The sequence below is a fragment of the Colletotrichum scovillei genome (assembly GCF_011075155.1).
Source record: "Colletotrichum scovillei strain TJNH1 chromosome Unknown Contig00006, whole genome shotgun sequence".
Taxonomy (NCBI): domain Eukaryota; kingdom Fungi; phylum Ascomycota; class Sordariomycetes; order Glomerellales; family Glomerellaceae; genus Colletotrichum; species Colletotrichum scovillei.
Genome location: NW_023336264.1, coordinates 3,653,912 through 3,679,764, shown reverse-complemented (window position 1 = coordinate 3,679,764; position 25,853 = coordinate 3,653,912). Strand labels below are relative to the sequence as shown.

Below are 25,853 nucleotides of genomic sequence, written 5' to 3'. Positions count from 1 at the left end.
TAGGTAGACGGAAGACATCCGAGCTGGCCCCCGTCGCCCGTTCAAGATCTCTAGTCGCGTGGCAATTTCGGCCGTGGTCAGAAGTGGTCTGATTTCCCCGCCGCCGGGCGTCTTTTAAACTCAGTCAAGCTGCCAGAATGCGGGCCCTCTTGGACGGGAAGACGGCCGCTAAGTGGCCTTTCGAGATACCTTGTTCAGTCGTTGACAAGGGTTGTCTTAGAGACTAAGACTAGGAAAGCAGGCCGCATGCCCGGCCGGCGCCTGCAAAACCACTCAATCCTGTTCACGAATCACCAGCTGCCTTCTCCCCGTTTCAACCTTTCCCGTGTGCCGCGTGCGTGTGTCTCTCCAGTCAGTCGACCATTCAGCATCTCTCGTTTGTTTCCCCCCCAGCCTACAATTCGTTTGGCGCTGTGGGCTTCCCTCGTTTCCTACTCTCTGATTCGTCGTGCTCGAAGCCTGGGCGCGATTACAACCGTCAAGGGTTCACAACTACGCGCCGTCTCATTGGACTCACGTTTCTACCCGCTCCCCCATCTTGGCTTCTTTCCCATTGCTATTCTCAGCTCTCTGGCGGAAATCCTCCCTCACCACCCCCGGGCTGGCCTGGACGATCTGGAGGAACGAAAATTGACGTGCGCCAGTGGATAGAGCCTTACCATCTCTGGACACCAACAGCTGCCCTCTTTGTGCTGTCTGCTGTCTCTCACCGGCTGGAGCCAACGCAACACTACCTTCCACTACCACACACCCTCAAAATAGACCAACCTCCATCTAACTACGTTCGCAATGCTTGCAGGTGCAGAGCCGCCTGCCTGTCTTGCATGGGGGATCAGCCGTGCCGTAATACTACCTCTTCAAGACCCGGCATTATATCTGCAATGTGTTCCCGCAAAAGTGAAAGGCGACGGGGTCTCTTCAGAGATGATGAACTTTTGACTGTCTCTTTGATGGTCATAATTCTGTCCGGTCTCACTCACGGGATAGAGTCTGTCATCTTTACTCGCCCATCGAGTTTCTCTCCCCATCAAGGGTGATATGCCATGCTGTTCAGATAATACCCCAAGCTTCACTTAATCCTACAACCCCCTCTCCCCTCCTCCCCTTCCGGCCCTCTTCCCATCTCAAGTCCAGACCAGCAGGACGTGGAAAGGGCAACATCATCATGGCCGTACCGTCTCTGTGGCATCTCCTGTTCGTATTCTCGCTTGTCACGGTCGTCCTCTCCCTCGAGGTTACACCCGACTCAGACTGTGCGGCGTTGTGCTTGGGTGGGCCAAACGGAACCGCAATCGATACAACGACATCAGGAACCAACTCGTCCGACATAGTCTGCGAAGACGACCAATATCACTCGACGGGCAAGGGAATCAAGTTTAGGAACTGCGTCTCGTGCCTTCAGAAAAGCCAGGCGTCCAAAGGGGCAGAGAGTGACGCCTCTTGGTTTCTGTGTAAGACCTTCTCTCTTCTTCTTTCGTGGAAGTATCAGTGTGGCTTTTGAGAATTCTTGGCTTATTTGAGATCGTTTAGACAACATACGTTACGCGGTAGACGTCTGCCTCTTTGATTTCCCAGACGCAATATCCCACATCAACTCCCCGTGTATCATCAACAGCGCCTGTCGACCTCTCAAGAACGCCCTCGCAACCGCCCTCACCACCCCAGACGCCAACACCGCGTACGACTACTGCACAGCCGACGGGGACAAGTTCTCAAGCTCAAACTGGTGGTCCTGTGTCAGGTGTCTGCAATCAAGCGACAGTCAAAGCTATCTCTCAAACTGTAAGTGGTAACACTCGATCCGGCGCCCCCTTTTCACAAACGAAAGACGACATATGCTGATGCCCACTTGAAGTCTTGATTGCCCTCAAAGCCGGCTGCCAGCAACAACCAGGCAACGGAACACTTCTCGGCCTGACCGGTCAGCTCTTCTCTACCGAGCCCGTCAACATCACAGACACGAACACGAACACGACTCTACCAGGCGACGGCGGCGCCTCCTCAACAACCATGACCCTCGGCACCATCGTCGGCATCGCCGTAGGCGGTGGTCTGGTCTTCGTCGGCGCCATCTGCCTCTTCGTCATCTACTGCCGCAAGCAGCGCAAGCAGAGAATGCAAGACGAAGCAGACTACCTGCCCCCTCACCACCAACACCACCCGCCCCGGAGCCACGCAAGCTCCTTCACAGCCATCAGCAATGGCCCTTACCTCCCCATCGGCGGCGGCGTGGGAGACCACAAGAAGTCCTCGTCCATCAACTCGTACAACTACGAGCTCCAGGAAAAGAACATCATCGCGAGCAGCAACAACAACAGCTTCAACAACAACGCAGAGTACTACGACAAGCTGGAGCAAGAGGTCCAGGCCGGCCGCGACATGGCCCACTACAACTTCGACCCGCACTCGGGCTTCCACGGCCCCGGCAGCGCCCTCCCGACGCACCCGGCGTACATCCCACGGGCCATGAGCCGGCAGTCCGGCCGGACCAACACGCCCACGCCCACACCCCCGCCGGCGAACCTGAACTTGAACGTGAACGCCGCGGTCCCGCGCAAGACCAACACGCCAGACTCGTACGCTCTGCAGACGTACCTGACAGCCACGGACGAGCCAGGCACAATGAGCGGCATCAGACCGCCGCCCCGCGCCGTCTCCCGGACGCCATCGCCTGCGAGATCACATGGATCACATAGCGATAACGCCAACAACACACCAAGGATGGTCAACATCCCGCCTCCGCCGCCGGGAAAACCGCCCGGACGGAAACAGTCCAGGAGGATCCCGTCCTTATCCCTCCCCTCGGTGCCGCGGATCCGCGTGCCGAAGCAGTACTCCCCGCCCTCCATCACAGTCCAAGGCGCCACGCCGATAGCGGACCGCGGCGAGAGGACAAACGAGATGCAAATCTCGGAACCCCTGACTTTCCACGAGGAGAGGTTCAGGGACGAGCCGCTCGCGGGCCGGTCGGCGATAATATCGCATCAGGTGCCGGTGCGGGTTGACCCTGAAGAGTATGAGGGTGATATGCCGATTCGGAGCGGCAAGAGTACTCTGTACGGATAAAAAGGACATTGAGTTAGGTAGTGGGTAATGTGTCCTTACAATGGCGCAAAGGAACAATCGGTAGTATACCAAGGATTGTACGGAATGGAGGACGGTTCTCTCTTTTTGATATCATGGAGTTTCTTGGTCTGGGTCGGTAATCTGTATGTTTATATCTAGCGTGCGAGCCTGCGACGTCAGGTGATCAAAGTGATCGAAAGGGTCATGGAACAAATACAATGTTCATCATTGATTAAGTCTATCGTACAACGACTATCGTAGCATGTGATTTAACCCAGACGTCTGCCAGGGCCCCTCGTCCTCCACGACTCGGGCAAAACACCGCCGCCCTGTGATACACCAGTGCTGCTACCCGAAGTTTGGGCAGAGCCACCACCACCGCGAACGGCAGTTCCGTATCCACGCTGATTAAAGCGAGGCGTCTGCACAAGACGAGACAGGAAGCCGGGTGTAGGAATCAGATTACTGCCTCCGCTGAACTCGGGCCACACCCGGGACAGGAAATCGTAGAGGTGAGCGGCCAGGAAGCCCATGAGCTGGAGCATAGCGGTGTAGTATCCGCCAGGGAACAGCAACGACACGAGCATCATGCAGAATGGAGTGAGCTGAGCGGGGATGGTGACGAAGTAAAAGTTTGCCTTCATCCCACGCTGGTCTTGGGTGACGGTACGGCACATGGCGAGAATCAAAGCCGGCAGGAAGGCTCCTCCGCCCATGAGGTAGGTGCAGAGTGCCTGTGCGATATTAGCGCATGCTCCTTTGGGCCGAAGCTGGATGATGATAATAATGGTCATGACAATGGTAAAAACAGTGAAAAAGAAGAGAAATAAAAACCCAGAGTTTGGGTGTTGATATGTAGGGCGCTAAGAAAACCACTCGAGCAACATTGTGAGGTTGCACGAGCCATCCATAAGACATCCCACCATGCCCACGCCACAAGCCACGTCCCTAAAGCGAAAGAGGACGGGTCGCGCCGTGAGGGTAATCTTCCTCATTTCCAGGAACCGCTGACAGCTGTGGGAATCCACTGTGCGGGCAGATAATATGAGGTGCAAGAGAGTTGTGTGTATAGCAAGAGAGGAAGATATGTTCTTCTCGTGTGGGCATTGTGTATAATAGAGGAAGTTTTCCCAGGGGGGAAATAGCATGGTTTTGGGCGGACTGCCAGAGCAGCGACAATAACAACTTACCGTGATGACAGTGCAAACGAACATGAGATACCAGATGACATCCTCGCGCCTGGCGAACCTAGGGTTGCCGACCTCGAGCGCCGTCAGGTAGTGGTACAGGAAGTACGTGTCAAAGAGCAGGCCAAGCTGGGGGCCGGTGAGCAAGAAGTTGGTCCCGAGACGCCAGATCTGAGGCGGGATCTGGAAGAGGAACTGGGGCATGAAGATGAACCAGTATCCGTTTGCGACGCCCAGGAGAACAGAAAGAGACGTGACGAACGCGGCTGTTGCAAATGTTCTGTTCAAGACGAGTCAGCAAGGCTGAGAAAGAGAAGCAAGATGAGAGAGATGAGCTGTGCTTACCTTGCAACAGGCGGCGCCTGCCAGTAGGCATCGAGGAACTCGGACATGTTTTCCAATGTCCAGCAAAGCTGTGTTCCAGTGCGTTTGAAAAGGCAGGTAAGTGAGAAGTCGTTGAAGCAAACGAGAGAATGTGGTGATGTTGCAGATGGCAAGGCAGCTAGCAAATTGGCCAGGCTGCACTATTTATCTGCAGGGTGTTGCGGGAAAGGAAAGACGTGACCAATCAGACACCAGGCTGCAGCGCTGATGTGTTGGTGTTGGTCACCTAAGCTCTGTTCCTGACCCGTGTCCTCTCCTTTTGGGGGCGAGCTGGGGAAAGCTGGAAGGACAAAGAAGCGTTCCTGCCACTGCGCTTTTCAATTCTTTTTTTTCTGCCGCTAGAGCTCCATCCCTCTTGGGTGGGCCTCCCCTCAAGCGGTGAAAATTGGAGAATGCGGTCGGGTACGATTTACTTACCTTACCTTAGGTAATACCTTCCTGACCTTCTGTTTGATGGCGGCAGCAATCGCTGACAGTTGAGGGGTCATGATTGGGCAATGCCCCACCTCATCCCAAGTCTGCCCCTCCCCGCCACTGGCAGCTCCGACACACGGCGCCCACTGATAACGATTAGTGACTCCAAGAAAAAGTCCCAATTCAACTTTTGCGATACTCAATACACTTGCGATACTTCCTCAATCTTGAGACTAATTCCTGACACACTCCCCTATTCTCGTTCAAATACGACCTATTCACACACCAGCCATGTCTACAACATCTCACCCGCCCAGATGGGCCGCCCTCGCGCGCGACACCAACGAGACAAAGATCCAGATGGCCCTCAACCTCGATGGCGGGGCATTCCCCCCCGACACGGACGAGAGGCTCACCGCAGCCGTTACTGCACACGCCTCCCAGGCAAGCAAGTCCCAGACCATCAGCGTCAACACGGGCATCGGCTTCCTCGACCACATGCTCCACGCCCTCTCCAAGCACGCCGGCTGGAGTCTGGCCATCGCCTGCAAGGGTGACCTTCACAGTTCGTTTCCCTCAGTGACAACCAGTCAAACATAATAGAGAGGCACAACCAGCCACTTACACCTAATACCCGTCTCAGTCGACGACCACCACACAGCAGAAGACGTCTGCATAGCCCTAGGCTACGCCTTCGCCGCCGCCCTCGGCAGCGCAACCGGCCTCGCCCGCTTCGGCTACGCCTACGCGCCCCTCGACGAGGCCCTCTCCCGCGCCGTCGTCGACCTCTCCAACCGGCCCTACAGCGTCGTCGAGCTCGGCCTCCGCCGCGAAAAGATTGGCGACCTGTCCTGCGAGATGATCCCCCACTGCCTCCAGAGCTTCGCCCAGGGCGCCAGAATCACCCTCCACGTCGACTGCCTCCGCGGCGAAAACGACCACCACCGCGCAGAGAGCGCCTTCAAGGCCCTCGCCGTCGCCGTCAAGATGGCCACCAGCCGCGTCGCTGGTAAGGAGGGCGAGGTGCCTAGCACCAAGGGAACCTTGAGCGCATAAGGAATGACGAGAAAAGGGAAAAATAAAAGACAGGAAAAAAACACGGTAAAAACGTAAATCATGGGGAACACACAGCCTGCGAGAGAGTGAGGTTTCTTGGAATCATTTGAATAATCCGAGTTGATATGATACCCCCGCCAAACTCCATGCTATCATCTTTGGTGGTCAAAAAAGACTACTCGTACAATAATGCCTGAATCATATCCCTCCAACCCAAACGCCATACACACTAAAGGGCGTAAGAACGTGAACCGCTCCAAAATGCAAATTATGAGCGTTGTGGTCGCATGTTCTCCTTGTTGTTGCTCTGGCCCGACGCTGCGCGCCTCTTGTCGGCCTTTCTCTGCTCTATTCGCGCGATAGCCGCTGCTCGTCTCTGCGGAGGTAATGTGCTCTTTGACATGTTCGCCGCCAGCATGGTGCTGGCCTCGACATCGGGCTCGCCTGGCCCTCCTAGCCGGGCGAAACGATCCTGCAGCAGATCGATCGGCGCCTCCTTGTCCTTGCTGGAGAATCTGTGTCGAGGTGCTGGCGTGTTGCCTGTCGGAACCTCGCTCGAGGTGACGATACGGTCGTTCAGATCAGAACCGAGATATTCTCTGTTACGAGGGGACCTTGGGATAAAAGGTCGCCACTTAGGCTTGTCCAGATTGACACGGCTCGAGAAGATTTCGGACTGGGGGCGCCTTGGTGGCTCTCTCGCGGGCGGCTCGTCGTCTGAGCTGAGGGAGTCGGCGTCCCGCTGATACTTGTCCCGAAGGTTTTGAGACTTTGGCTCGTTGAGCTTCTTGCCTAGTGATTCTACGAGGTCGAAGCTCCGGCGGCCTACCTCGGTCGACGTTTTGCGGCTTTTGTTATCCGCAATGAAGCGGTTAGTCTCTTGAGCGCGGTGTTCCCTGGCGGCAGGCTCTCGTTCAGGGGGAACAGCGGTGTTCTTCGTCTTCGGTACATCAGCCGTTCCTGCTTTGAGAGTCTTGTTTTCCCTCTTAAGCTCGTTGATCTTCTCCGTTGCCTTCTCCAAGATACGCCGCGTATCTTCTTGCGTGGCCTCGGCATCCGTCCTATAATTCTCAAACTCCGACTTCAACTTGCGTAATTCATCGTCTTTCTTGCGAATTGCATCCTCTAGCTCGTCCACACGCTTGCCCGATGTTGTGGCGTCTTTGCCTTGTTCCTTGTTCTGAGATGGTTGTTGCTCGGCAAGTCGTTTGTTCTCTTCGGCGAGCTTGTTTGCTCGTTGCTCTGCAAACAGGAGGTCGGACTTTAGCCGTTCAACTTCCTCCCGTAGCTGTCCGTTCTCCTTGACTTGTGTTCTAGCCTTTCTCAACTCTCGCTGGGCCTCGAGCAACGTCTTGTGTGTTCGCGGCGAGGCAGCCTGCCGCCGGCGCCTGCTCCGTGCATCCCCTTCGTCGTCGTCGCCATTTTCGCGGTTCTCCAAAAGGGCAGCTAGTTCCTGCACCTGCGTCCGGTACTCAACAGCAACAGCGGTCTGTTTTGCCAAGTCTTTGATAAGCTGAGGGTTGTCTCTCTCTTCGCCGCTGGCTCGCTGCTTCGCGGCAATCTGCGCTGCCATTTCAGAGATCTTCTTCTCCATCTTGGCAGCCTTCTCTTGCTCCTCCTTGAGTTTGGCGTTGAGGTCGATAGCCTCAGCGTCCTTCATCTTGGCATACGACTTGGCAAGCTGTTTGTACTTGAGCAATTTCTCCATCTCGGCTTTAGCGTCCTGGTGATATTGTTCGAATTCCGACTTCCAGTACTTGCCCGACCGCGAATGGGGCTCATTAAGGTCCATTGTGATATCGTGCATGCATTGATCGTCGTCGGCCTCCTCCCATTCGTCCTCAGCATCGTCACTCCTGGCTGCGGTGGTCCGCGTCTGGCTCCTCTCCCGCGAGCTTGAAGTTCCTTTATTGCGTCGTGAGTTCTCCATTGTTTCAGTCAATCTGGTGCGCTTGCTTGCGGAGTCGCTGGTTGTGTCGGCAAAACTGTCTGGGAATCTCCCCGGTCGTTCGTCGGTGTCAACTTCTTTGCCCTTTCTGTTGTCGACCTTCTTGTTATCCAACACATCGTGCCCGAACGACACACGCTTCCGCCGAGAGGTTCCAGTTCCAGGAGTGAGAAGAATTCCTTGAGGTTGTTTCATCGGGGTTCGGGATTCAGTATCAGAGTCGTCTTCGTCCTTGCGACGCGCCATGGTGGCAGTATTATCGTCGTCAGGTCGCGCGGGTGTTCCAAAGATGGCGCTTTTGAGTGCGCGGGCGGCAAAGACGGGCGCGGGCGTATCTGGTTGCTCAATCTGTGTTGTGTCGTCTGCTGTGGATTGGAAGTCAGAAAAGCCGTGCGATGCGGTGAGAAAGAAGGGTCGATCTGGCAGGGTATTCTCACCTGCGCCTGCGTTTGCTCTGTTTCCCCCCGACGCGCCCTCCAACCCTCGTCTAAGAACCCAGCCCAACATCCTAGGTTGCTTGTGGGCTTCTTATCGGTGGAGGAAGTTGGTTGTGCCAGTAGATATATGCGCGCGGATCAATGGTGTTTGAGGTTGGGCGGAGTCCGACAGACGAGATCACATCACATGCGCTCGTGTCTCGGCGGGTCATGTATTAATTAGTTGTGCAGTCTTTGGTGATCTGACCGCGGCGAACAGATGTGATTTCTCAGTTGTTTACTTTGTTACCGCATACGGACGGCGCGTCCGTGGTTCGTCCCCTGGTCCCACACCGTGCTGAGTCACTCCGTGTGCACAATGCCCCCAATGTCTGTCACTTCCATTGCCCCTCGTCTCAGGGTTCTTTAGAGCTTCAGGCGTCTTGGCCCACTGAAAAGAGCAACTAAGACGGTCAGCGTCATCATTGAGGGGCACTTGTTCGCCCCAAAACGACCCCCCACTTCCAGTTTGGCAGCGGTAAAGCACCCAGCTGAAGGCGAATGCGCCGTACTGTGACAGCGCACCAGGCCGCCAGCCGTCGATGGTCGCGGTGTGGCGCTTTCATCGGCTAGACCTGCGCTTGTGACTTCTTCCTCTTTTCTTCTTAGCTCTTCCTCACCCATATCACTATATCTGAATAACTAACTTTGCTCAACGTACCAAATATGGCTTTCCCGTAACGAACTGTCACGGCTCGCGCTGTGGTGATTCGTCAAGCCTTTTCTCGTCGTCCTCGATATGGCGTGGAAATCATCCGGGGTGTGGAACAAGCCCATCGACAAACCGCAGAAAAATGAAGATGACTCAAGCTTCCCGGGACTCAAACCAAAGGGTCCCGAGGCCGCCCCCAAGTTGGAATATGAAGAGCTCCAGCAGAACGAGCTCATCGCCCTTGAAGCCATTTATGGAGAGGATTTCATGAGGCATGCAGAGACGCCGGGTGCCTGGAAGGTATTGAATACAACACCATCATCCTGTCCTCAGTATAACAAGGTTTCATTGAGCAGAGCCTGATGCTGACGCTCCAAACAGAAATCTGACCCCTCATTTGATGTTCGCATCAGAGCTTCATCAGATGAAGACTTTGCAGTTACGCTGGGCGTGGTGATGACTGCTACGTACCCTAGAAGCCCGCCACTGCTAACACTGAAGAACACTGGCGACCTTCGCGAGGTCACTTTGTTCAAACTTCAAAAGTACCTCGAAACAGAGCCCAAGATCTTTGCTACCGAGGAGCAGGAGATGGTGGACCGTATCGTAGAGGGACTCAGAGATGTTCTCGAAGACGCGGCCCAGGCAAAGGCGAAGGGGCTCGAGCTGCCTTCGTTGGAAGAGGAGAGAGCGGCTCACGAGGCCTCGTTGGCCAAGTTGGCCGAGGAACAGAAACAGGCAGAGGAGCGCAAGAAGGAAGAGGAAAGCAAGGAGGAGGAGAGGGTTCTCGGTGGCTTGTTGCAGGTTGAATTGAAGCGTCAGAAAGAGAAAGCCAAGGAGACACGAAAAAAGAACCGCCCCAACGGAGGATTACCATCTCTCACCACAATGGATGGCCCCAATTGGCCCGAAAGTGGCCGCATCATCTTTGACAGACCTTGCCAGACCACCGACAAGACTGGAAATGCCATTTCCTTCCAGGCTGTCTTTGGAAAGTCCGAGATTGCCAAAGGCCCTGTCTCAACCGTTTTCTCTGTCTGGCCTCTCGTTGGTAGCGGACAAGAGTGCCCCAACTTGGCGCTCAAGGAGACCGTTCTTCGCCCTGCTTCAAAGGACACTGCGGTGTTCAAGAAGCAGATCCAGTCACTCGAGGGTCAGCTGGAAGCGCTCAAACAGGTGCGTCATCGCAACTTGCTCGAGGTCTTGGATTTCAAGGTAGAGCGCGAGAAAAACAATGTCGAGAAAGCGTCAGCAAGCCTCTGGACTGTCAATGTCCTCACGCCCAGTGCTGAGAAGGGATCATTAGCCGAGCTGCTCGATTTGGCTGGCCAGTTGGACACCAGCAAAGTGCGTGCCTGGACACGGGATCTCTTGGATGCCCTGAACTTCCTGCACAACAAGTCACTGGTGCATCAGGATATTCATGCAGGAAATGTGCTGCTCTTCCGGGAACAGACAGGAGAAGTCGTGCCGAAGTTGTCAGACGCAGGCTACCAGAGGGAGTTACATAACATCTCCTCCAAGGTACAGGCGCCAGTCGGGCTGAGCTCTGCAAAGTCTGCATATTGGTTGCCGCCAGAGACTGCTGCTTCATCGAAGCAGCATTATACACAAAAAACGGATATGTGGGAGTTTGGCATCGTTTTTCTTCAAATGATATTTGGACTTGACGTGCCTCAAAAATACCACTCACCCTCTGCTGTCTCCGACTCCATGTCCCTATCGCGGCCTCTACAGGAGTTGGTGACTAGGTTCTTCAAGCCGGACCCAAAGAAACGACCACGTGCTTTCGAACTCGGCTCCAGCGAGTTCCTCGCCACCGACGCCCCTGTGATCGTGGAGGATACCGCTTCAATTGCGTCCAATTACCACTCCGTAAACGCATTATCGCCAATACCTCCGAGATTGAGACGCGAGTCAACGAATAGAACTCTCACTTCGTCGAGATACCGGGAAGATTTCGACGAGGAAGGCAGACTTGGAAAAGGAGGATTCGGCGAGGTTGTCAAAGCTCGGAAGAAGCTGGATGGGCAGATCTACGCCATTAAGAAGATCAGCCAAAGATCACAAGCAAGTTTGACAGAAATTCTGAAAGAAGTTCGTCTATTATCGCAGCTCAGTCACCCGGCTGTGGTGCGCTATTACAACACTTGGGTCGAGGAGATACCGGATCAGTCTGACACGGAGGGCGATACTTCCACCGAAGATCTGAACACGGAAGACTCTCGTGATACCATTTCACAGGATCCGGCGATTCACTTTGCAACCAGTACCGGCGGTCTAGACTTCATGTCTTCGAGTGGTTATCCACAGGTGGAATTCGGCTACGATGATTCGGACGCCGAGGAAGAATCTGAAGAAGATGAAGAAGACGATGAAGAAGGCTCTGAGGATGAAACTGACTCAGATGACGACGACAGCAGCCAGGCTGTCGGGAACGGCTTCAGGAGCAGGGAAATTCAAAGAAGAATCAAGCCCCAGCGATCTTTCCGGACCGTGTTGTACATTTCCATGGAGTACTGCGAAAAGAGGGTGAGTATTCATACCACACAGAATACACTGCCTGCCAAACCATCGGCGAGACTGACAGCTTTAGACCTTACGTGATCTGATCACTCGAAAGCTGTACCAAAACACGCCGGAAATATGGCGTCTTTTCCGTCAGGTTCTCGAAGGCCTGGCCCATATCCACGGTCTAAGTATCGTCCATCGAGATCTCAAACCTGAAAATATCTTCATTGCTCACAGCAGTGATGGGACGGATAATGTCAAGATCGGAGACTTTGGATTGGCCACTAGCGGTCAGTTTGCGGTCGATAGGGCTCTTCCCAACGCCATGGAGTCGGACGATATTACCAGAAGTATCGGGACTACGTCGTATGCTGCGCCGGAAGTGCGCTCCGGGTCTAGCGGAATGTACAGCTCGAAAGTGGATGTAAGTCCCTCGCGCAAACTATGTTGTCATGCTTTGGTTATCCTGTCGCTGACACTGTTTAGATGTACTCTCTGGGCATCATTTTCTTCGAGATGTGTTATCCCCCGATGTTGGGCATGCAAAGAGCAGAAGTTCTCGAGAAGCTCCGGCGACCAAGTCCCGAACTCCCTGCGGATTTCAAGCCTGCCGAAAAGATACAGACGGATATCGTCCTGTCTCTCATCACTCACAATCCCAAAGAAAGGCCATCGAGTGCGGAATTGCTGCAAAGTGGAAAGCTTCCGGTGCAAATGGAAAGCGAGACCATCAGACGAACATTGGCTGGTCTAGCCGACCCCAGCTCGCCTTACTACAAGAAAATGCTTTCGACGCTTTTCTCACGGCCTCTAGAGCAAGCTAAAGATTACGCTTGGGACATGCATGAGGCGAGTCCCAGCCAGGCAGACTTGCTCAACCAGAGCATCGTCAAGGAAACGCTGATTTCCATATTTCGCCGACACGGAGCTCTGGAGTGTCAGCGCACCTGCCTTTACCCGCGGTCGTCCCACTATGCAGAGAACGTCATGAGACTCCTGGACTCGAACGGCACTGTCCTGCAGCTGCCATTTGATCTGACGATGGGCCATGCAAGAATGCTTGCCAAAGCCAGCGGGACTCCGGGCGTCCAGCGCACTTTCACTTTCGGCAATATTTTCCGTGATAAGGGTGATACTGGGCAGCCCTATATGCTGGGCGAAGTTGACTTTGACATTGTCACGACTACCACCCTCGACATGGCACTGAAGGAGGCTGAGGTTCTCAAAGTGCTTGACGAAATCATTGCCACGTTCCCATCACTATCTACGAGCCAGATGTGTTTTCATCTAGGACATTCCGATTTGCTGCAGCTAATCTTCGACTATTGTCGCGTCGAGCATGGCTCCCGAAGGGCTGTGGCAGATGTTCTCAGCAAGCTCAATATTCATCACTGGTCCTGGCAGAAGATCAGGGCCCAGCTGCGTTCTCCCCTGGTAGGCCTTTCGGCAACCAGTGTCGATGAGTTGCAACGATTTGACTTCCGAGGTTTGCCAGCTTCCATTTCTTTTACTTTGAGTCACAAACTAACAGGATTCAGATACGCCGTCCAAGGCCTTCTCCAAGCTCAAGACACTGTTTGAAGGCACTGACATGTATCAGCGAGCCTCGTCGACTCTGGCGCATCTGAGAGAGGTCTCGGAGTATGCCAAGCGACTTGGAGTCACAAGCAAGATCTATGTCACGCCATTGAACAGTCTAAAAGAAAGCTTCTATACCGGTGGCACTTTATTCTCCTGCCTTTACGACAAGAAGATGAAGGATGTATTTGCCGCGGGTGGCCGATACGACAGTCTCATTAGAGAGAATCGTCCTAGAATTGGCAGCCATTACGAAGAGCGCCACGCCGTGGGATTCAACCTGTCGTGGGAGAAGCTTTCTAGGGCCCCAAAAACAAGTGGAAAAGCATTCCTCAAAAAGTCGGAAGAAGAGGGCCACAATATGTTTAGCAGCACGAAAAGAGTAGGTCATCGAGTTTCCTCATAGTTGGTCTGGCTACTTACAACAACTCACAGTGTGATGCCCTCGTGGCCAGCTTCGACGCTGCCGTCCTGCGATCTACGGGAATAGAGATTCTGCAGACGCTATGGTCGCACAACATCAGCGCCGAGCTCGCGAGAGATGCGCGGTCCCCAGAAGACTTGCTCTCTCGCAACCGCGACGAGGGCTACTCCTGGGTCATCATCATCAAGCAAGACGCCATCCTCAAGGTCAAGACGATGGACAAGAAGGACACGCCCGATGTTGACATACCCATGGCGCAGCTTCTCTCGTGGTTGCGTGCTGAGATCCGGGAGCGGGACTCCAAGGAGTCCAAGTCGGCGGCGATGGTCAAGTCGCGGGCCGGTGGCGGCGGGCAGCAGGCCGAGACCAACGCGACGATGGAGATGCACCACCACCAGGAGCAGGACGTTCGGGTGCTGGTGGCGGGGACGCGGAGCAAGAAATTCAATCGCAGGACGGTCGTGGAGCAGGCGCAGGTGAGCGCGGCGAGCCTGGTGCGGTCGTTCCTCGACGGGCCGATCCTGGCCATCGAGACGACGGATCAGGTGATGGACCTCATCCGGGACACGTGCCTTTCGGACGGGGAGAGCTGGCGGCGGGCGGAGCACAGCGTCACGACGGCGGAGAAGAAGTACGTGCGGGAGATTCACGACATGTTGCTGAATTGGAAGTGGGCGTGGGAGAAGAAGGGTGGCAGCGGCGGCAGCCGGCACGCGTTTTTATACAACTTCCGGACTGGGAATTGCGTCTACTATGATTTGGGAGCATAGTCTGATGGGTAAGGTAGATGGGGTGAGCATGTAGCTTGCTGCCGCAAGAAACGGATGAATAAAAAAATGAAGAATCCCTCGAAGCTCATTTGTTTTGTCCCCTTTTCCTTTTCAAGGTCTCTTATCGGTTCTCTTTACCGTTTCTACCAAGAAATCGTACTCGAGGCCCTAATTTCGCTCGAGTCTGCTCAAGAACAATCCCTTGGTGTAGGTTGTGGCGGTTGGCAGTGGTGGTGCCAAAACCAGCACAATGGACGGGAAAGCAGGGGTCCGATGCCGGGGCGGTAACTTGTGACGTGGGTTTCTGCGAGTTTGCATGGCTGGGTCGGGACGATCGGACCAAGGAGCATTGAGTTTATCTGGGGTTCGACTTGGTTTACCTACACTACTGTGACGCCTTTCTTGCGACATACCATGTATGTAAAGTAGGTAATAAGGATTTACGTGCCGGGTCGTTATGCGAGGACAGAGGCTCCCGGTCAGGTACCGAACCGGAGGTACCTTAGAACGTTCGATCAGTTGATTTCCGACCTTGACGGATACCTTGATGGCAGTTGATGGGGCCTGGATGAGGTATCGTGATGGGCCTCCTAGAATCCTCAATTTGCAAGACATGAGATTCTTAGTCATCTCGGGCAGCCTTTGGGAACAGTAATAACGACAAATAGATACTCGAGACTCGAAGGGATCAAGATACTGCGACGTGGTGTAAGTGCTGCGCTGGTACCTGATGTGGTGACAGGCTGAAATGCACAGACAACAAAGAGAAACCTGGCAGTGCCTGTGAGGTGCATGGCGAGTCCGGTCCACCACCCCTTTGCAGTGCCAGAGTGTGTTGTTGGCTTTGAGTTGAAGACTGGAGGTGGCGGAGGCGAGGTCGAATAAGCACACACAAAGATGACACAGCAATATTGATGACAGAGCAGACAAGAGATTTTCCGTTGTGGAGGGTTTGTTGGTGGCGGCGTGTTTGGCTGGCTGACTGACGCTTGCACTAGTGAAGTGACCTTTACATTATTGTGCGAATATGTTACTTCGCAAGGGCCTCGAATGTCCAAGGACAATATGACAAGGAGTACTCCGCAAGGTAAGGTAGGGTGCTGGTACTGCTAGGGCCAAGGACAGACGACGGCTCTGAAGCTGGCCACGGATCCGAGACACTGCGTGACCTCCTTGAGGAGTCTAGCCATCTCGGGTGGTCCCTGGGGTCCCATGGTATCCCAAATCGTCCAGGCAGGGCAGTTTCCGGTCTACTACGCAGTACCTAACCTTGCGGAGTACCTCATGGCAGGGAACCTTGATAAATCGCAAAGGGACCACCTCAGACTCTGGCTGGAATTGCTGCTTTCTAAATTTGAGACTATTTCTTTGCATCGCGACTTCCCGTTGTTCAGCTTTGTCCCTGGAAGCCCTCTTCTTTTTCTCTCACCTAGCACACAGCATAAAATCTCTCTCTCCCTGGACCAGGCCTTTACCGCCACTCCATTCCCCGTCTCATACTCTTACACTCCCGAATCCCACCACACACCAGACCACCAGACAGCCCGAGGTCTTCACACATACGGGTCGGTCCTCCCGTCTCCCTTTATCTTATCGCCTGCTGCCCACTCCGAGTCAGGTCGGTGGTTTATCGAGTCATCCCCTTTCGCCCCTCCATACCCTCCATCCCACCTCATCGTCGCTTCCTTTCTCTGGTCACACGCCTCTTGTGAGAACTTGCGGTGCGCCTTCTTCACTGTCCGCCCACACGAGTGCCCTCCTTTTTCTACTGCTGCTCGTGCACACAATTGCATACTTGCATCGTATCAAATTCCGCCATCTTCTTCCCTGCGACAAATCGATCTCATCGCTCCAACTTCATCCCACTCCCTCACGACAAAGTGGTTCTTTCCCGCATACTAATCCCCGCCACCTCACCGTTACAAATACTCCAACATCATGGCGCAGAAGCGATTGATGAGTGAATATCAAACCCTGCAGAAGGAGAAATGGGTTCACATTGATGTCGACGAGCGGAATGTCTTGAACTGGAAGCTTGGCCTCATGGTCGTCAACCCCGACAGCGCCTTCAACGGAGGCTACCTCAAGGTTCGTTTGATCCTCCCTCTCCCAAATACACTGTAAAAGTACACAGCTTACTGAAGTTTTCTAGGCCGAAATGACATTCCCTCGAGACTACCCATACCAGCCTCCCACCTTCCGCTTCCTCAACAAGAATATCTGCCACCCAAACATCTACACCGACGGCAAGCTCTGCATCTCCATCCTCCACACTCCCGGCGAAGACGAGCAGTCTGGCGAACAGGCATGCGAGCGTTGGTCTCCCCTGCAGGGCGTAGAGTCGGTCTTGCGTTCTGTCCTGCTCCTTCTGGACGACCCTGAGATCAACTCTCCCGCCAACGTCGACGCGAGCGTTCTCTACCGTGACAATCGTGCCGAGTACCAGAAGAGAGCGCAAGATACGGTCGCAAAGTCCAAGAAGGACATACCCGAGGGTGTCGTCTTCCCCACATCCGCTGATCTGGAGCCTGTGCCTCAAAAGCCCATCGACGACGACGCCTTCTGGAACGAGACGGATGACGAGGGTGACTTCGATTTGGGCGGCAGCGACAGCGACTTCGACATGGATGAGTACAACGAGGACGATGAAGACGAGGATGCGGACGACGATAAGCCTTGAATCCAACCCTCGAACATGGGAATCGACTCAGCACACACACACTTTCCTGCTCCAACTTGAACCTGCGACACCAAGAAATGCAAACACTTCCCGGCGGGCACTCTGACTTGGCGGCGGCGGCGTTTGCGGTGGTCTCGTTTTCCATCTCTCACATTTCTTACATCTTTCTTCCTCTACACGCATGATAATGCATAGCGACGGCCCCGGGCGTTTTACCGGCTGTCAGCACGGCCTGCTTAGGCTAACACGGCGTCTTGGTTTTCTTTCACGGGTTTGGCATCATTCAATCACTGAGGAGGGCTTCTGGGAAGGGCTTCCACACAGGGATACGGGAGTTCATATTTGGCTCTGCAAAAGCAGAGAGATCAGAAGGGGGCGGGATTCAATAGTTTGGTGGCTGGTTGGCAAACCAAGCAGCCAGGACAGCGTATGAGATACCGCACTTAGACCAATCAATGACTTTCCAACTGAGCAACTGCAGAGTGCGCCATTCTGGGGAAATTTAGCAAAGGTCGATTATCTGAGAAAGTATACCGTACCTTTTGCGGGTAGGTAATAAGCAGACTTTCCCTGACGTTCTCGGCCAATCTATCGCACCTTTGCGTACCTACTCCGGTCACTTTCCATCTGCCGCTTGTCGGTGCAACATTCGCGACGACTGGGCCGGCAGTGGCCGTAAACGTGCACGCCGTTCCCGATCCTTCAGCGCCGTAAGGGGTTTAAAGTGTAAATTTGCCCCGCTGACACCATCGGCACCCACGAGGGTTATCAATGACCTTGTCTTACCTAACTTTCTACGAAGTAGATTGGTAACATTAGGAAGAAAGACCTATTGCCGACTACTCTCGGTTTTCCAAGTAGTTGAACCTAGAGCCCGATTTACAAATATGCTGAGTTATGTTCCAAAGGCTAGGTGCCTATGATGGTAAAGAGTGATGGTGACGGCAGGTAGTGGGGAAGTGTCTTTGTGCCGCTGATAGGTACCTTGGGGCGCACTGTCCACGAGAGTAATCGGCAGGCTGGACAGCTCATGGGGCCTTCTCAGCACGGGTCTACGTACTTGCATCCGATGCCACTTCCACGTCTCCAAGGCACCATACCGAATGTGAGGTGTCCCGACCCCATCTGACGACAAGACAAACGGAGAGACATTCCAAGTCCGCTGGCACTGCTTTCTCGCGTACCATTGTTGAGTGCTGCCTTCCGACCTTTCTTCCGCACCCTTACGGGTAGCATCACGCCTAGACCGGGTCGCCTCTGCAGCACATCGGGCCCTTTCCGTTTGGCACCACCTACTCCTCCGAGCCTCTCTCTGGCAAAGCTACATGCGCCAGGCCACCTACGACTCCAGCCCGTCTTTCTCGATAGCCATGCGCAACTACCCTCGACCCTTCCACCACCATCGCTTCTAATCGAACCATTCGCAACGAATCGATTCGACAACAATATTCTTGTCTGAGGGGTGGCTCTACAATATGGCGCCTGAACCCACGCCTGAGGATGTGGACAACTTCCTTGAGTTCTCGGGCCTTGACCCCGCCAGAGACCGTAATATCGTCATTACGGCACTCAAGGTGAGATGACCGGCGGCTGTTGAACAAGCGCGATGCTCGTCCTGCTGCACAGAAGGGCTGACGTGGAGTACAGAGCAACAGCAATCGGGATGAGCTTGCGTCAGAGGTCTTGATAGATGGAGTCGACGTGGTATGTCGTGCCCTGGTCAAAGAGCTCTTCACCGCAGCTAACAGGGCTCCCAGTTTCGGAGAAAGTACACATGGGACGACACAGCATTCGGAGCCAGTCGTGACGGGGAGCCGAATCACACGGGTATAGGTGCGTTTGGTCTTGCGCTCCAGCAGCTGGAGACATCGTGTTGCTGACTCTTGCTGGCCAGCTTTCAACATCGAGGCCCCCGACAATGCCGTCATACAAGGCGTTACGCCTCCACCAGACAACGGCTTCTACGGGCCTTCAGCAGGTGCTCCCTCACGACCTCCATCGAGAACAAACAACCGATCGCCGCTTGGTAGGATGATTGACTGGACGACCGGGGACCTTTCCGGTACTGCCTTCCCTGTTGTGTGGGGCTTTGGCTGACGATGGACATTAGGAGCTCCCAGTACTGCTGCGCAAGAAGAGGACGACTACAATAGGGCCATCCGAGACTCCCAGAGGGATGCAGACTACATACCTCAGGAAGCCGGCATCACGGGCGGAAGCGCCAGCGCCCCGCACTTTGGACCTGCCAACAGGTCTGACTACGACTCGAATAGCTGGGCTATGGTGACGACGGCAACGAGCTCGTACCAAACGACAGTCGATGACGACCCCGCCCCTTCTGCGAGGAAGCGAGAAGATGACGCCCCGGCGTTCCTCGTGCAGAGAACCACGGCACGCACATCTAAGCACCATCTGGATTCCGTGTTGACAATTCTGCATGAGATTCCGCTTGCACGCAATATCTTACTGCAGGGTGGTGAACAAGCTGCCAGCTATGGCCACAACAGCGAATGGTGGAAAGGTCAACCGATTTATGCCCCTCACGTCCTGGCCGCCATGAACCAAGGCGACCTCCAGTGGGCTGACGACACGAAGCCGGACTTTCATGAGGAGATTCATCGTCTAATGGCCTTTTTGGACCTGACTGAGAGAAGCTATGGTTCTGTCGATTCCATGGCTGATCTGGTCCCCAAAACCAACTTCGCTACCGAGAGACAGTTCTTTGATACCCTCGTCGAGAAGACCGATGCCGATGTCATCAAACCCCTGACGCACCTAGCATGCCCCATGTCTACAGACACCTTGGAGAGGACACAAGACCCACACAGATTTGCATTTTTGAACTTTGAGTTGACGAAGAGTCAATATGAGAAGACGACGTCTCTGTACGAAGCTTGGAACTGGATTGTGTGGCACGATGTCATGACGTGGCTGGAGCTCAATGCGGATACCGGAATGGTTGTGCTCGACGACATGGGCGAGGTCATGACAGTTGTTATCGATGGCGATGGCACGCCCGATAAGCTTGACATTCCCGAAGTGTGGTATCCAGAGCGCTATCTAGAGAGCCGGAAGGAAGAGGCAAAGGTCTGCCAGGAACACCTTGCGTGGGTGCATAGGATGCTCTACGAGGCCGAATCCAAGGAGTTCGAGCTCACTAAGTGGATTGATCCAAAGACCGACAAGGTCCACAATAAGGAAGAAATGCTGGAGAAGACAATCAAGGAGTATGAGAGCCACGTCAACTATCTAGACGGCCTGGGACGGTTCAGAGAGCTGCGAAAGTCAGACGACGATGAGCAAGGCAACCTTCGTCTAGAAGATGTGCCGTGTGTCTTGTCTGAAGGCGAAGAGGAGCTTTTCAAGAGCTCGCAAAAGGTGCTCCAGAGATGCAAGTGGCAGCTTGCCCAAGTCAGAGAAAAGCAACAGAGTACGTCGAGCTCAATGTTTACCATTTGTTTATCGGTCACTAATAATGGAAGCAGAACTCAAGTGGGAACGTGAGAGGCTTGAGGAAAGGAAGCAGTATCTCAACACTATACTGACTGACCCCGACAAGCCAGGCTTGAGCAAGACGTTCACTGGCAAGAAGTACCTCTTGAGGGGAATAGCAACACAGCAAAACGTGACATATGTCTGCAAGCGAGCCGAGCCGACCCTTATTGACATTGATGAGGCGCCGACTTCAGTAGATCAGTGGTGGCGGCTGTCTTATAGTGCGAAGCAATACGCAAAGGCCGAGGTATGCGAAGCTGCAGCGCGTTTCTCTTCGGGACTCCCTTGGATGCTGACCTGTTACAGAAATACACCTTCCAACAGGTGGTTGACGCAATCTACTTTGAGACTAAGAACCCGTTGCTCGTGTATGCTACAGACGACGCAATCAACACGCCTGTCGCACCGCTTTCAGACGCCCTATTACGGTTCGCAAAGGCCGAGAACAAGATTTTCAGACAAGAATTGAACCAGGAAACCACGGAGGAGGTGGCCAACTTGAGAAACACAAACATGTCGCCAATTTCGCCGTCCAAGAGGAAATACCGGTCAGGCAGCGTCGATTCTATGGCAACCAACCGAGCTTCATTGGGCAACAGCGATACAAACTCACGCGCCGGGGACTTTGAGACGGATCCATTTGGCGACGGAGACGGCACCTTGGACACGGAAATGACCGATCTGTCGACCAGACAAGGCAACACAGAGACACAAAACTCGAGTCTAGCCCAGGTCATGTACTCTAGTGAGACGCAAGACAAGGCACGAGGAGGTTACGACATCAACGGGCCAGGCATCGGACAGGACGGCCTTTCGACCAGTACTCCTACGGACGACGTCACAGAGATTAGTCGTACAGTGACGCCAGACGTAGACGTGGAAGAGCCAGCCAAGGGGCCCGAGATGCAGGAACGGAGCGGAAGCGGGGGCGGATCGCCATTCATGGCTAGACACTCGATTTATGGAACGGCACACGACCCCAGAGATGAGCAAAAGACGATAAAAATGATGGATATGGAGATTCCTGATGAGCATCAGTAGCTTGGGCACTAGAGAGCATCATAAGGGGGGAGGTTTGGTCTACACAGTGAGACTCGCAAAGGCATAACGATACAGGCAAAGTCTTGAGAGGCATGCAATGCAGCAAGCATCTTTTGCTTCTTGGAGGCTCTACAGCACAGCACAGCGCAACACGGCATTGCCATGGTATGATGATGATGTATGCAGTAGGCGATGAGATTATCAATCATTGGATACCCCATTGGCTCAGTTGATTCGATGCAAGCATGCGCACCTACCTACTATGTACCTAAATCACCAATGATCAATATTGTCTTTGACGTAGGTACCTTATCTTGTACTGCGTATGTCGGATAACTGCGTAGAAGGTTCTCGAAGCTTCTTATTCAACTAGGAGAATTGAGAGACGCTACAGGGATATAGTGGCTTGAAGCGGCGCTCGAGCCACGGCATGAGCCTGACTCCGCTATTCCCGCACGGCAAGAGACCCCGCCATTTTCGTCATTGTCCATTAGGTTGTGACTGCTTCCCTGCTGCCCAAAGAGCTCCTTGGTTGATGATACTCGTCTGGAATGAAGGATATTATGAGCATAAGTTTCTCAGGACCTCGTTTACTAAAAGACTGGATAAGTACTATTTAGATGTAGAGGATTGTATGGATACTTTTGTGATCAGACAACCTCGAGACTAAGAGCCTGACTGGACGAGCCCCATCCAGCCTTTCTGCGCTCTTCCATCGAGGCAGTTGGGGTGAGATCACCCGATTCGACGCCCCGCCAGGTTTTGGGTCGCAAAGTCGCACGGGGACGGGGGGTACGGTAGTCGAGGCTCCCCCTCCTTCCTTCCTGCTCCCGCCAATCCCGTCCTCTTAGGCTCTCCCTTCCCACCCCCCCTGCTCTTTGGGGCTGGGCTCCTCTCGAGAGAGACGGGCACCGAACCTTCCACAATCACGCCCTGTTTCTTCCATTGAAGACGGCCGGGTGTGCTTTTCTACCACTAGACGCTCTGGGCTCCCCTCGGTGACCCAATCTTTCTTGGCTTTTTACCTTGCGCAGTAAGGACCAACTTTACCTTACGTAGAGGTACATATCACGCACCGAGACCCAGACAATCGGCTGCATCATCCAACCATTCTCTCCAATTCTTCTTTTCTTTAAAAAACTACCAACCTTTTTTTCTTTCTTTTGCAATTCACTACCTACACGCACGTCGATTGACTGCGCAAGCAAAGCAAATTTCAAGGATTCACACATCAAGCCAACCCAAGTAACACACAGAGAGACACAACATCAGCGAAGACAAGTGTCAGTTTCGCTGCGATATCCACACTACTTTTACCCCTCCGTACAATTGACTGGTCGACTTTTACACGATAATCACACGACAGTCCTGAACGATGGTAAAAGAAACCAAGCTGTACGATCAGCTGGGCGTCAAGCCCACGGCGACGCAAGATGAAATCAAAAAGGGCTATCGGTAAGTCACAATAGTCTTCCGTGAAACTTGTTTTTTTGTCCTTTCGCCCTCTCTGCCCCTCACTTCTCTCTTGCCTGTCGTTGCCCAACGGCGTGGCCCAATAGCCCTCATTGCCTCCACACACGGCCAAATCAGACCGCAGTATGCTAACCATCTCACGTGTATAGGAAGTCCGCACTAAAGTGGCACCCCGACAAGAACAAGGATAACCCAGACGCTGCCGAGAAGTTCAAAGAGTGCTCCCAGGCCTACGAGATCCTTTCCGATCCCGAGAAGCGCAAGACGTACGATGACTACGGTCTCGAGTTCCTGCTCCGCGGCGGCGGCGCTCCTCCCCCGGATGCCGGTGGCGCCAACCCCTTCGCCGGGGGCGGTATGCCCGGTGGCTTCGACTTTGGAGGAGGAGGCATGCCGGGTGGCGGCGGCGCACGCACTTTCCGCTTCAGCACAGGAGGAGGCGGCAACGGGTTCAACTTCAGCCCGGCGGATGACGTGTTTGCCAATTTCATGCGCTCTGGTTCTGGGGGTATGGGCGGCGGCGCGGGCGGCATGGACGACTTTTCCGACATCTTTTCGACGTTTGGCGGTGCCAGCGGCCCGCGGGGTAGCAGATCATCGCGCACGCGCAGCAGCGGGTTCGGCGACTCGCGGGGGGCGAGGGAGGCGACGCCCGAGGTCACAACGGTGGAGCGGCCTCTCCCGCTCACGTTAGAGGAGCTGTTCCGTGGCGTGACGAAGAAGATGAAGATTAAGCGCAAGACCTTTGACGACACGGGCAAGAGGACGACGACTGATACGGTGCTCGAGGTGCCCATCAAGCCTGGTCTGAAGAAGGGCAGCAAGATCAAGTTCAAGGGCGTTGGTGACCAGGAAGAGGGTGGTCAGCAGGACCTGCACTTTATCTTGGAAGAGGTACGTTCACATACACATTCCCGATGCGAATACTCGAGACATTGCGATACTAACGAATGCTACAGAAAGCTCACCCGCTATTTGTGCGCGAAGATAACGACTTGGTTCACACCGTCGAGTTGGACCTAAAGGAGGCCCTCACGGGCTGGAAGCGGACGGTGACGACGATCGACGGCAAGCAGCTGAACCTCGACAAGAACGGCCCCACACAGCCCGGCAGCTCCGATCGGTATCCCGGCCTGGGCATGCCCATTTCGAAGAAGCCCGGAACGAGAGGCGACTTTGTCATCAAGTACAATGTCAAGTTCCCCACGAGCTTAACGCCAGCGCAGAAGCAACAGTTGAAGGAGATTCTGTAGAAGGACTTCGGTAACGAGGGAGAGGAGAGGGTGCAGAGACAACGGCGACGCGACGCGATGGTTGCGGAGGCGTTGAACCGTAAACAAGATGATCCTTTGGTTTAGCTGGCCGGTTATGCTCATCATGAATAGGAGTTTGGGGCGTGGTTGGGTTTTCTGCTTTTGCAAGGCCAAGGGTTGGCCTTTTCCTTTTTGCCCCTCTACGAGCATTGCGCATTTCATGAGTAGGCAACACGAGCTGAGTTGCTGGTGGGGAGGTGATGCCTGCGCAGAGGTACTTAGATATGAAATAATTCAAGCTTGAGACTATAAGATACAGATTCAAGTGTCGTTGTGATATTTATGATGTATATGTGACTTCAGAACGAGGGCTTGCATCATGGAGATGGCTCTTTTACATATATAGTTATCTGATGATATTCATGATATATGTAGACCATCTCCGGGTTGCAAATGGCATGGACTTTTGTGCCAAGTATACGATGATTCGATATTGAGCGTACATTGCACTATTCAAGAATGGCAATCAGTATCATCACGTTCTCTCAAGTGGTTGGTATGTATATCGTGATCAGGCTCCGGTGACGACATTGAGAACGACTGGACGGCTCAGACGGGCATCTCGGGACCGAGAGGTGTTCAGCCCTGCCGTCGTCCCGATTTTGTTGTGCTGGAGGTTCCCGTGTTCATCCCGGCGCAGACCGAGCGAGCTGTATCCTTGAGGTTAGTGGAGTTTGCTTAGGGAGCTACCGTCTACTTAGTCACATATCTAGTAGATTTGTGCAAGGTAAGCAAGCTATCAAAATATTAGATATAACAGGTAACTTCTCTTCTATGGTATGTCTTCATCAACTGGCAGTGTTCCCAAGCCAACGATTCGGAAGCCATTCCTCGCTCATATTGTGATATCCAAAATGGAGGGAGAGAAAGGACCTCGGCAGTAAGTCTACTGAGTACGAGTGCGCCCCGTCTCCTTTTTCCGGTGGGCAACCCGCCCAAGGTTCATTCTGTGTTCTACAAATACACTTATCTACACATACATGCAAGAAGGAATATTTGGCGCAAGGTTAGGTTGTAGTGAAGATTTTCCCCAGGCCCGTCTCCCCGAGTTCCCCGGCTCTGCGCTCGGCAGAACTCTGTTTTGCAGATGAGGCGCGGGTTCGGGAGGTCGGGATGATGGAGGGCGGATGGTTTGTGCGGGGGTTTGGAACTATGGGCTGATCGCGATGAAGTCTCTTTCTCACTACTTCCTACTCCTATAAGTGGCTATCGGCGATAGGAAAGGTAGGATTTCTGAATGTGAAAGCAGGTAAATGGCGCATCCATCCTGATTCGGTGGTTGCTGCTGCCGGGGTTTCGCCGCGGTGTTCTTCATGAGCTTTGTGTACGCTGGCCATGTGGTGGTGCATGTATGTATGTGTATGTATGTAAGTACTCGACCCCGC

At 53.9% G+C, this 25,853-nt stretch overlaps 8 protein-coding genes across 8 annotated transcripts; 6 read left to right on the top strand and 2 right to left on the bottom strand.

The window, feature by feature from the left end:
• The first annotated feature begins 799 nt into the window (after positions 1 to 799).
• HER10_EVM0001674 (uncharacterized protein) lies at positions 800 to 3,277 on the top strand. The gene is made up of 3 exons (XM_035471414.1): positions 800 to 1,451; positions 1,531 to 1,782; positions 1,856 to 3,277. The coding sequence occupies exons 1-3, from the start codon at positions 1,166 to 1,168 to the stop codon at positions 3,064 to 3,066; spliced, it is 1,749 nt and encodes a 582-aa protein (XP_035332193.1). The 5' UTR covers positions 800 to 1,165; the 3' UTR covers positions 3,067 to 3,277.
• Positions 3,278 to 3,330: 53 nt separating this feature from the next.
• Positions 3,331 to 4,894, bottom strand: HER10_EVM0002901 (centromere/microtubule-binding protein cbf5). Its single transcript, XM_035472594.1, has 3 exons — positions 4,599 to 4,894; positions 4,257 to 4,533; positions 3,331 to 3,800 (listed from the first exon to the last, which is right to left on the bottom strand). Exons 1-3 carry the CDS (start codon positions 4,643 to 4,645, stop codon positions 3,336 to 3,338), a joined length of 789 nt encoding a protein of 262 aa, XP_035332336.1. The 5' UTR covers positions 4,646 to 4,894; the 3' UTR covers positions 3,331 to 3,335.
• Positions 4,895 to 5,298: 404 nt separating this feature from the next.
• HER10_EVM0008442 (imidazoleglycerol-phosphate dehydratase) lies at positions 5,299 to 6,107 on the top strand (the record flags this gene model as incomplete). Its single annotated transcript, XM_035477965.1, has 2 exons — positions 5,299 to 5,616; positions 5,695 to 6,107. The coding sequence occupies exons 1-2, from the start codon at positions 5,343 to 5,345 to the stop codon at positions 6,105 to 6,107; spliced, it is 687 nt and encodes a 228-aa protein (XP_035332997.1). The 5' UTR covers positions 5,299 to 5,342.
• A 268-nt stretch (positions 6,108 to 6,375) lies between these two features.
• On the bottom strand, positions 6,376 to 8,703 carry HER10_EVM0009998 (uncharacterized protein; the record flags this gene model as incomplete). The annotated part of the gene is made up of 2 exons (XM_035479468.1): positions 8,493 to 8,703; positions 6,376 to 8,420 (listed from the first exon to the last, which is right to left on the bottom strand). Exons 1-2 carry the CDS (start codon positions 8,560 to 8,562, stop codon positions 6,376 to 6,378), a joined length of 2,115 nt encoding a protein of 704 aa, XP_035333184.1. The 5' UTR covers positions 8,563 to 8,703.
• A 460-nt stretch (positions 8,704 to 9,163) lies between these two features.
• Positions 9,164 to 14,490, top strand: HER10_EVM0006198 (uncharacterized protein). The gene is made up of 6 exons (XM_035475790.1): positions 9,164 to 9,483; positions 9,565 to 11,715; positions 11,780 to 12,118; positions 12,181 to 13,180; positions 13,233 to 13,654; positions 13,708 to 14,490. Exons 1-6 carry the CDS (start codon positions 9,271 to 9,273, stop codon positions 14,464 to 14,466), a joined length of 4,884 nt encoding a protein of 1,627 aa, XP_035332738.1. The 5' UTR covers positions 9,164 to 9,270; the 3' UTR covers positions 14,467 to 14,490.
• Positions 14,491 to 15,816: 1,326 nt separating this feature from the next.
• On the top strand, positions 15,817 to 17,627 carry HER10_EVM0007718 (ubiquitin-conjugating enzyme). Its single transcript, XM_035477264.1, has 2 exons — positions 15,817 to 16,554; positions 16,619 to 17,627. The coding sequence occupies exons 1-2, from the start codon at positions 16,405 to 16,407 to the stop codon at positions 17,144 to 17,146; spliced, it is 678 nt and encodes a 225-aa protein (XP_035332913.1). The 5' UTR covers positions 15,817 to 16,404; the 3' UTR covers positions 17,147 to 17,627.
• Positions 17,628 to 17,946: 319 nt separating this feature from the next.
• Positions 17,947 to 21,901, top strand: HER10_EVM0005391 (ubiquitin interaction domain-containing protein). Its single transcript, XM_035475012.1, has 7 exons — positions 17,947 to 18,720; positions 18,794 to 18,850; positions 18,904 to 18,979; positions 19,041 to 19,208; positions 19,257 to 20,576; positions 20,632 to 20,888; positions 20,948 to 21,901. Exons 1-7 carry the CDS (start codon positions 18,622 to 18,624, stop codon positions 21,680 to 21,682), a joined length of 2,712 nt encoding a protein of 903 aa, XP_035332620.1. The 5' UTR covers positions 17,947 to 18,621; the 3' UTR covers positions 21,683 to 21,901.
• A 667-nt stretch (positions 21,902 to 22,568) lies between these two features.
• On the top strand, positions 22,569 to 24,722 carry HER10_EVM0004217 (psi1). Its single transcript, XM_035473869.1, has 3 exons — positions 22,569 to 23,137; positions 23,305 to 24,049; positions 24,115 to 24,722. The coding sequence occupies exons 1-3, from the start codon at positions 23,058 to 23,060 to the stop codon at positions 24,406 to 24,408; spliced, it is 1,119 nt and encodes a 372-aa protein (XP_035332475.1). The 5' UTR covers positions 22,569 to 23,057; the 3' UTR covers positions 24,409 to 24,722.
• Positions 24,723 to 25,853: the final 1,131 nt, after the last annotated feature.

Coding starts and splice junctions, on each gene's coding strand:
- HER10_EVM0001674 (XM_035471414.1), top strand. CDS start 1,166: ATGGCCGTACCGTCTCTGTGGCATCTCCTGTTCGTATTCTCGCTTGTC. Junction 1,452..1,530: donor TGACGCCTCTTGGTTTCTGT/GTAAGACCTTCT, acceptor GAGATCGTTTAG/ACAACATACGTTACGCGGTA. Junction 1,783..1,855: donor TCAAAGCTATCTCTCAAACT/GTAAGTGGTAAC, acceptor GCCCACTTGAAG/TCTTGATTGCCCTCAAAGCC.
- HER10_EVM0006198 (XM_035475790.1), top strand. CDS start 9,271: ATGGCGTGGAAATCATCCGGGGTGTGGAACAAGCCCATCGACAAACCG. Junction 11,716..11,779: donor TGGAGTACTGCGAAAAGAGG/GTGAGTATTCAT, acceptor TGACAGCTTTAG/ACCTTACGTGATCTGATCAC. Junction 13,655..13,707: donor TGTTTAGCAGCACGAAAAGA/GTAGGTCATCGA, acceptor AACAACTCACAG/TGTGATGCCCTCGTGGCCAG.
- HER10_EVM0007718 (XM_035477264.1), top strand. CDS start 16,405: ATGGCGCAGAAGCGATTGATGAGTGAATATCAAACCCTGCAGAAGGAG. Junction 16,555..16,618: donor TCAACGGAGGCTACCTCAAG/GTTCGTTTGATC, acceptor GAAGTTTTCTAG/GCCGAAATGACATTCCCTCG.
- HER10_EVM0004217 (XM_035473869.1), top strand. CDS start 23,058: ATGGTAAAAGAAACCAAGCTGTACGATCAGCTGGGCGTCAAGCCCACG. Junction 23,138..23,304: donor GAAATCAAAAAGGGCTATCG/GTAAGTCACAAT, acceptor TCACGTGTATAG/GAAGTCCGCACTAAAGTGGC. Junction 24,050..24,114: donor TGCACTTTATCTTGGAAGAG/GTACGTTCACAT, acceptor CGAATGCTACAG/AAAGCTCACCCGCTATTTGT.
- HER10_EVM0002901 (XM_035472594.1), bottom strand. CDS start 4,645: ATGTCCGAGTTCCTCGATGCCTACTGGCAGGCGCCGCCTGTTGCAAG. Junction 4,534..4,598: donor CAGGCGCCGCCTGTTGCAAG/GTAAGCACAGCT, acceptor CGTCTTGAACAG/AACATTTGCAACAGCCGCGT. Junction 3,801..4,256: donor TCGTTTGCACTGTCATCACG/GTAAGTTGTTAT, acceptor AATATCGCACAG/GCACTCTGCACCTACCTCAT.
- HER10_EVM0005391 (XM_035475012.1), top strand. CDS start 18,622: ATGGCGCCTGAACCCACGCCTGAGGATGTGGACAACTTCCTTGAGTTC. Junction 18,721..18,793: donor TCGTCATTACGGCACTCAAG/GTGAGATGACCG, acceptor CGTGGAGTACAG/AGCAACAGCAATCGGGATGA. Junction 20,577..20,631: donor AGTCAGAGAAAAGCAACAGA/GTACGTCGAGCT, acceptor TAATGGAAGCAG/AACTCAAGTGGGAACGTGAG.